The 9730-nt window shown below is 35.7% G+C and overlaps 1 protein-coding gene across 1 annotated transcript in view; it reads right to left on the minus strand.

Moving 5' to 3' along the window:
* LOC109333895 (purple acid phosphatase-like) overlaps positions 1 to 2106 on the minus strand; it is a 6256-nt gene extending 4150 nt beyond the window's left edge. The window contains exons 1-4 of the mRNA XM_019569477.1: positions 1709 to 2106; positions 1411 to 1614; positions 1077 to 1188; positions 922 to 983 (exon numbers count right to left, since the gene is read on the minus strand). Coding sequence (XP_019425022.1) covers positions 922 to 983; positions 1077 to 1188; positions 1411 to 1614; positions 1709 to 1867 — 537 coding nt within the window. The 5' untranslated portion in view covers positions 1868 to 2106. The remainder of the gene's footprint in view (positions 1 to 921; positions 984 to 1076; positions 1189 to 1410; positions 1615 to 1708) is intronic.

The following is a 9730-nucleotide window of genomic DNA, read 5'->3' on the forward strand; positions in this document are numbered from 1 at the left end:
AAGATGATGATGAGGATGAAGATAAGGATGAGGATTAGAATGACAAATAGGAATTGGATTAGGATTAGGATTAGGATGAGGATGAGGATGAGGATGAGGATGAGGATGTGGATGAGGATGTGGATGACGATAAGGATGAGGATGAGGATAAGCATGCGGATGAGGATGAGGTTGAGGACGAGGATGAGGATGAGGATGAGGATGAAAATGAAGATGAGGAGGTGGATGAGGATGAGGATGGGGATGAAGATGACGATTAGGATTATGATTAGGATTAGGATGAGGATTAGGATGAGTATGAGGATTATGATTAGGATTAGGATTAGGATTAGGATTAGGATTAGGGATAGAACTAGGATGAGGATGAGGATGGGGATGAGGATGAGAATGAGGATTCGGATGAGGATTCGGATGAGGATGAGGATGAGGATGAGGATGAGGATGGGTATGAGGATGAGGATTAGGAATAGGATTAGGATTAGGCTTAGGATTAGGGTTAGGATTAGGATGTGGATAAGCATGATGATGAGGTTGAGGACGAGGATTAGGATGAGAATGTGGATGAGGATTTGGATGAGGATGATGATTATGATGAGGATGAGAATGAGGATCAGGACGAGGATGAGGATGAGCATGAGGATAAGTATGAGGATGAGGATGAGGATGTGGATGAGGAAGAGGATGAGGATGAAGATGAGGATGAGAATGAGGATGAGGATGAGGATGAGGATGAGGATGAGGATGAGGATGAGGATGAGGAGGAGGATTATGATGAGGACGAGGATGAGGATGAGGATTTGGATGTGGATACGGATGAGAATGAGGATGATGATTAGAATGAGGATAAACATGATGATGAGGATGAGGATGAGGATGCGGATGAGGATGAGGATAAGGATGAGGATGAGAATGCAGATGAGCATGTGGGTTGGATTCATAGTGCATAAGGGTATTATTTGAATCGACAGTCTGACCCAGATCCCCTACAAAAAGAACACCATAATGTCAAATTAATCTTCTACAACAATAGTACCAAGTTCAGAATGTGACTTTATGTTTTGAGCAAATAAACTTACCCATGAGACCAAATGTATATGGTGCATCAGGGTTTATTTCAGGAGGGGTCATGAAGTGAAATTGCCTCACAGTGTGCCCAATTCCCACCTCATAGTAATACTTTGTGTCATACTGCCAAAATAATGAAGAAAATGAGTTAATTAAACATGGGATGAAAGAAAATAAGATTCATAAAATACTTGAAAGACATACATGGATACTATTATGACCATAATTTTGGAGCTACACATGCATGTATAAAAGTACAAGCATGAATTGATTAGATTTAATTCCATGATGAATACCATATACATATTCTTCTTGTATTAAAAAAGCAATAAAGTTAATCCTTACCTCAAGATGTTTAAGGAGACAATGATGAATATAACCAGATGCATAATTGAAGTATCTATAAGTAACATGGTATCCTTCAGCCACTAATGTGCTATCAGGGCTACCTTCTCTCCAATAATGAACTTCATTACTCCCTGGTTCATCCATAGTCACCCATGACACTATCATAGCCTTTCCCTCTTGATCACCTTGTGTAATATGAACCTATAAAACATAAATCACAACATAAGTATTATTAATGATGCAATGTTTGTAAATGACAACATAAGTATTATTAATGATGCAATTTTGTTGGTACCTGTTGAGGAGCATTGTAGCCAGAAGGTGTTGCATAAACATCACTATCTAATGGCATATCCACAGACCAAGGTTTCCTTATATAAGAACCTGTTAGTCCTCCATTGCAAACCACCACTGAAAGCAATAACATGGACATAGCCAGAATTGAAGCCATCATATTTATACTCCTTGCTTAGGTTCTTAACCTTTTCGACTATGAGTTGTTGCTGTACTTAGTGTGAGGATATACTTAGTGTGAGGCTATATATATATACACACACTACTCATCTCAATCTGAAATTCTATTACTTATCAGATTGTGATAATTATCATTTAAATATGTTTATATTTTGAATTTCTGTTACTTCTCAATTGTAGGAATTAATTTTATTCAATAGTTATCATAGTTATCAGTAATATAGTTTCACTGTATATATCCAATGGTGATAATTTAAAATGTCATTTAAATAGGCAACTTTAGTTGTTATACTTTATCAGATAGTTATTTTATGTCAATAGAATTAAGGTTTGGTATTTATTTCAAAATGGAAATTTAGTTGTTATTCTTGATAAAGTATTGATAAAAAAGCTGCAAAAAATTTAAATTTAATTTTTCTGTGGCTAAGAATTTGATAGAAACAAATCTAAGTTTCCCACCCGAATATTTTAACATCACATATAGTCATGGTTTCACTCTATATATTCTGATTTGGAAGTTCACTAAATTAACAACTCTTCAAACATGGCCTCAGAGTATAAATTTCCATTATTTAATATAGATAAATATATACATAAATATTAAAATCACATATTCTGGTATTGAAGATAAAGATATCTATCACATTTCTATAAAAGAAGTTACCACTCATATGCCATATACGAATATGAGTGTAAAAGAATATTCTATTTTGGATCTTAATACTATTCCAGATTCTATAGAAATATGATCCAAAAGCAAAATTCATTTGATCGAAACAAAGAGATTAACATTAACGTGAATATGGGAGCAGATTTAGGAGTAGTGGAATCTTACTATTCTCATTATTGTCTAATCATAATTGACTTTTATCCCAAATTCCACAACAAAAACAAAATCACTTATCCAAAATAAGATTAACCACGGAAAACAAAATCAATTTCAGATTAACTTACATACCAGTAATCATGATCAATAGTTGCATTGATAGTTCTATCTATCAGCTTCTCCATGCTCTCTTCACTCTTCGAGTCCACTCACCTGAGTCGCCGAATCGCCATCACCACCACCTTCCATCTCCACCCTACTCACCACCGCACCTTCTTCAGCGTCCGTGACGCCATTGCCGAGTTTCGACGACGCTGCGTTTTTGTTCTGTACGGGTGCGAAACGCGCGCGTTTCGAGTGGTGGTTTTGAAAATGAAGATAATAACGACAAAAATCTTAGGAGGAAATAGAAACATGATGATCAAACTTGTTTTTAGTACTTCTAAATAAAAATAGAAAATATTTTTTAAAACTAATAAGTTGGTATAAATAATGGGTATAAGGTTTACCGAAGTACTGATAATTGTTTATTGAGAGGGACAGTTATGAATTTCAAAAATGGATTAATTTCTTATTTAAGAATGAATTAAACCCTAAATTCCTCTTGTTTTGGTATAGTTTTACTTTATCATTACAGACAATGATCATCTGTCCCAAGAAAATCATATTCATATGTATCAAGTCAATCAAACTTCATAAAATAATGTACAAATAAAATAATAATTTCTGATATTATAATTTTTATTTTCAATTAAATAAGATCTTTCGATTCAATGAAGACACGAACAAGGACAAGTGATCCCCATCCATCGATACCTCTTTGCATTTTGAGTGAAATTGCAAATGTATGCCACTATTTCCTTTTATTCTTAATTTTTACACATAATAATTTAGTGCCTCACAAGTTTGATTTTATGTGCATAAATTGTGGCTTGTGAAAAAGATTTTCCTCAAAACTTTTTTACTTCTCAAGAGAAGTCATGGTTTGGAGCCATAATTTTCCTTTCGGGAGTCATATATCTTACACATGATTTCAATGTTTTATTTGTTTTGAAATAAACATTAATCATGTTTAATATACACGATTTCAATATTTTATTTCTAATTTACCTTAACATATTTGCCTCCATTGGATTACAAAAAGGTAAAGGGAAATTAATCTCAACTTGTTTTGTCGTTGCAATAGCAAATTGGGGGTGTGATCATTATGAGAAATAAAGTGAATTTTCTTTATTTTTTAGTTGTATAGAAAAAAGAAGATAAATATATATTTTTCTCTCTCATTTTCTCATTACATAAGAGGATAAAAAAATTTGTTGGGTCTCAGTATATTTTTTACTCTTTTTATCAAACTATTTCTTAAATCAAAGGAGAGAAAAATTCTTAAACTTCTTTATCTAATCCTCTTTCTATAATACCAAATGAAGAAGTTTGAGAGGAAGAGTATGGTATAAGTCAATAGATGTGACAATTCTACTTGATTTAAAGTAAGGGTGGTATATCAAAGATGTGAGGTTACTATATTTAATAAATACAACACTAAAATCATTTATACTACACATAAATTGTACAAGGGAAATTAAAAATAAACAAACTTAGGGATAGCCACAATTTAAGTGCAAACCAGTAAATTTAAGTCACAATTCTACCGATAAGAAAAAGAAAAGGAAGTTATGTTTAAGAGTTATGATCTCTCATTATTTGGGACCTTATTTGACTCTTTTTCTTTTAGCTTCTATTTGTTGGAATTAGAAACCAGATTGGTTTCTGTTCTGCATTACTTGCAGAACAAGAAACAGAAGAAGAATGAATGAAAACGAGTGAAGAAGATGATGATGAGGTTAGGAGAAGAATTAGAAATCAGAGAGGAGAGTAAGGAAGAAGATTCTCTAGTTTATTCAATGAATTCAAGTTGTAATTACATCAAACTTGATTACTTCTACTTATAGTAACTCATAACCAACTTGGTTGTTATGAATTCTATTTTTAGAAAGTATCACAACTAACTAAACCAACTTATACAAAAGCTATGAATTACACTTCAATCTATTACAAAATCAACATTCCCCCTTAATTCAAGCTTTCTATACTAACTATTCCCAAGAGAGTTCTTTGATTCTCAAAGTCTATCTTCTTCAATGGTTTAGTTAACAAATCTGCCAATTGATCTTTGGATTGACAGAATTCTAGTCTTAGGATGTTCTTTTCTACTTGATCCCTTAAGAAATGAAATTTGGTCTCAATGTGTTTGCTTCTACCATGAGCCACTGGATTCTTTGCTAGATTTATTGCTGATTTGTTATCCACAAATAACCACATAGGTTCATCTTCCTCCTGTATTCCTAATTCAGTGAGCAATGCCTTCAACCATACTGCTTGTTGACCACCAAAGCAGGCTGCAACATACTCTGCCTCGCATGAAGAGAGAGCAACTATTTTCTGCTTCTTTGAACACCAACTTATTGGTGCTTCACCAAGCTTGAATAGATAACCACTTGTGCTCTTCCTATCATCCTTATCACCACACCAATCTGCATCAGTGTAGCCATGAATGATGCTTCCTCTGTTCTGTTCTGTGTCCCTTGATGCAGGGAACAGAATGCCCAAGCTCATGCTACCTTTGAGATACCTCAGTATCCTTTTCACTGCTGTTAGATGAGTATGTCTTGGATTTTCCATATACCTGCTTACTAGACCAACTGCATAGGCAAGATCAGGTCTTGTATTGCATACATATCGAAGAGATCCTATCATTTGTCTGAAGAGGGTTGAATCTACTGCATTATCTTCTGAATTCTTAGTGCTAGAGTTGCATAGAGTATGTCCAGTTTCAATTGGAGTTGAAGCTGAGTTGCAATCTAGCATTTTGAATCTTCCAAGTATATCAGTAATATACTTTCTTTGATGCATTAGTATACCTGCTTCAGTTCTGAGGAATTCGATTCCAAGGAAGTATGAAAGGCTTCCCAAATCAGTCATTTCAAATTCATGTTTCAGCTTTTCTTTGAACCATTCAATCTCCTCAATATTGTTGCCTGTGATCAGCAAATCATCCACATAAAGGCATGTAATGATAGAAGCTTCTGTAGTGATCTTTCTTGTATAGATGCCATGCTCATTGATGCATCTCAGAAATCCTAGCTTCAGTAGGAATCCATCTATCCTTTTGTTCCAAGCCCTGGGTGCTTGTTTCAAGCCATACAAGGCTTTATGCAGTCTGTATACTTTGTGCTCCTCTTCTGGAATTACAAAACCAGGGGGTTGTGCTATGTAAACTTCTTTGTCTAATTGACCATTTAAGAAAGCAGATTTCACATCCATTTGACAAATGTGCCACCTCCTTGAGCTTGCTATTGCTACTACAAGTCTTATGGTTTCTAATCTGGCCACTGGTGCAAAGACTTCTTCAAAATCCAGGCCTTGCTTCTGTAGAAACCCTTTTGCTACAAGTCTAGCCTTGTGCTTAGAGACTGATCCATCAGGCTTCAACTTCACCTTATACACCCATTTGACTAAGATAGCTTTCTTATTTCTTGGCAAATCTGTTAGTTCCCATGTAGCATTCTTTTCTATGGAGTTAATTTCTTCCTTCATTGCTTCTATCCAGCATTGCTCTTTTATTGCTTGATCAAAGGACACCGGCTCCATTTCAGCTAATAGAGCCATATGCACAAAGTCTCCTTCTTGAGTGATTGCTGAGTCATCAAGAAGTTCATAATCTCTGAGTCTTGGTGGCAATTGTCTTGTTCTTTGTGGTCTTTCTCTCAATACAGCTTGATCATCATTGTTTATTTGAGCATCTTCTTCTGTTTGTATGTTATCCAACATCATCCTTCCTGAGTTGTTGGATGTCTCATTGGATTCATTCCAATCCCAAGCTTCTCCTTCAATGAATCTTAAGTCTCTGCTGTATGAGATTGTATTTGTTGTAGGATTGTATACCTTGTAGGCTCCTGTTGAATGATAGCCTACAAAGATCAATCTTTCTCCTCTGTTATCAAGCTTCCCTCTTCTACTTTCTGGTATGTGCTTGAAGCATATTGAGCCAAACACCGTGAGATGTTTTGCACTTGGTTTGTGTCCTGTCCAAGCTTCTTCAGGAGTCTTGTTCACCAACCTCTTTGTAGGACATCTGTTCAAGAGATAGGTTGTTGTAGATATTGCTTCTGCCCAAAACTTCTTTGGAAGTGACTTGGTCCTCATCATGCTTCTTGCCATATTCAACAAGGTTCTGTTTACCCTTTCTGCTGCACCATTATGTTGAGGAGTATATGGTGCAGTGATCTCATGAGTTATTCCTTCTAATTCACAGAAGTTTTTGAACTCATGAGATACATACTCCCCTCCACCATCACTTCTAATCAGCTTTAGATTCTTGCCACTTTGTTTTTCTGCTTCTGCTTTGAAGATTCTGAATTTGCCAAACACCTCAGATTTCTTCTCTATTGCATAAGTCCAGAGTTTCCTTGTGAAGTCATCCTTGAAGGTCACAAAGTACTTGTTTCCTCCAAGAGACTTTTCTTCTAATGGACCACACACATCAGTATATACAACTTCAAGTGCTTGTGTGGTCTTAGTTGGAATTTGTGAGCAGAATGTATTCCTTGTTTGCTTGCTTGCTAGACAATCATCACACACTTCATTTGAGGCTTTGAGAGTAGGTAATCCATGCACAATCTCATCCTGACTCAAGTGCTCTAGACTCTTGAAGTTTAGGTGCCCAAATCTTTGATGCCAAATCCATTTCTCATCTGCTATAGACTCCAAGCATTCCTGATCAGCTAACTGAATGCCAATCTTGAAGGTCCTATTTTGGGCTAAAGGTGCCTTCAAGATTAACACTCCCTTCTTGTTGAATACCTTGAGCATCTTTTCTTCTAGCCTCATTTTGTATCCTTTCTCAAGTAATTGTCCAAGACTTAGAAGGTTACTCTTCATTCTTGGCACATATAGCACACTTGAGATGTATGAGGTTGAGCCATCCTTCTTCTTGATCATCACCTTGCCAATCCCTTCTGCTTTGATTATGCTGTCATCAGCAAACTTAATTCTTGTTTCTACTGATTTGTCTAGAGTTACAAACCAATCTTTATTTCCTGTCATGTGGTTAGAACAACCTGAATCAAGATACCAACTACCTGAACTCTGGTTTGTTACCATTAGCAAAGCATTCTTTGACTCATTTGCATCTTGAGAAGGATCAATGCTCCTTGCCATCAGCAACACTTCTTCTTCTGATTCATCATCCTTTGCTAGCCTTGCCTCCTCTTCTTTGCTTTGAGTGACCCTTTTCTCTTTGCACTCAGATGCATAGTGTCCCCAGTTTCTGCAATTGAAGCATTGGATCTTGCTCTTATCCTTCTTGCTCACTCTTCCCATCTGATTGTTCCACTTCTTGGTTTTACTGTTCTCACAACTATTGCTTTGAGTTTTCTGATGTGAATTTAATCCAAACTTGCCAGTATCAGATTCCACTCTCCTACCACCTTGCCATCTTGCTTTGTCTTTTCTGAATTTCTCATTCTGCCCAGGGACACTCTTCTTCTTGAATTGAGCACTTAAGGCTTGATCTGTTTGTCTATAACTCTGCCTTTCCATAAATCTCTGCTCATGCACCTCCAAGGATCCTTGCAACTCATCAACTGATAGAGTGTCAAGATCCTTTGCCTCTTCTATCACTGCAACTACATGATCAAACCTTGGATGGAGAGTTCTGAGTATCTTTTCAACTACATGTTGCTCAATTGGTGTTTCTCCACACCCCTTCATTTGATTTATCAAACTCCTCAATCTGTTGAGGTATTCTGCTATGGATTCTTGCTCATCCATTTGCATCAACTCATATTGTCTTTTGAGTGTCAGCAATCTCACCTTCTTGATCTTCTTTCCACCAGAATAGTTCTTCTCCAATATCTCCCAAGCTTCCTTCGAGCTTGTTGCAGCAGAGATCTTCTCAAAATTGGCTCTGTCCACACATTGGTGGATCAAGAAGATTGCCTTGCAATCTCTCTTGTTTGCTTCCCTATACTCCACTGAGTTTTCATCAGCAATTGGCATTCCTCCTTTCACTACATCAAGGCATTCTTGAAACCCAAAGATTGCCTTCATTTGAATGCTCCAATGTTCATAATTCTTCCCATCCAGAATTGGAAGATTCATTGCAAAGCCATTCGAGTTTGCCATTCTTCTACACCACTGATTTCCCTTCTGGTTTTGCAGCCTTGATTCTCAATCCGTGAGCTTCACTTCTTGAAGCCTCTTGCACCCACTCTTGGCACTACCACAGATCCCTGATCCTTGAAGCTCTTGATACCACTGTTGGAATTAGAAACCAGATTGGTTTCTGTTCTGCATTACTTGCAGAACAAGAAACAGAAGAAGAATGAATGAAAACGAGTGAAGAAGATGATGATGAGGTTAGGAGAAGAATTAGAAATCAGAGAGGAGAGTAAGGAAGAAGATTCTCTAGTTTATTCAATGAATTCAAGTTGTAATTACATCAAACTTGATTACTTGTATTTATAGTAACTCATAACCAACTTGGTTGTTATGAATTCTATTTTTAGAAAGTATCACAACTAACTAAACCAACTTATACAAAAGCTATGAATTACACTTCAATCTATTACAAAATCAACACTATTAAATCGAGAAATATATTTGATTGTCCATCCTTTTTATAGAATATATATGTAAGGTATCATTTGGATAATTTAAGTCGAATCGATTGGATGTCTAACTCAGGTCTATATGATATGACCTATCAATAAAAATACTCTAACACTTCACAAATATATTTGTAGGTAATAAACGTAAAAATTACACTAAAAACATATATAATAATAAAGTTATGATATAAATTTCTCAATATAAGATAATTGAATTATCATATATTTTATTCTATCAAACTTTAAACTATAACTTCAATATTTTTAGACTATAAATTTAGGTGGGCTAGATCTAGTGACCTTATGATCCAAGTAAATATTATTGTTTTTTACTATTATTAAGGGTATC

This window comes from Lupinus angustifolius, chromosome LG19, assembly GCF_001865875.1.
Source record: "Lupinus angustifolius cultivar Tanjil chromosome LG19, LupAngTanjil_v1.0, whole genome shotgun sequence".
In the NCBI taxonomy this organism is placed as follows: domain Eukaryota; kingdom Viridiplantae; phylum Streptophyta; class Magnoliopsida; order Fabales; family Fabaceae; genus Lupinus; species Lupinus angustifolius.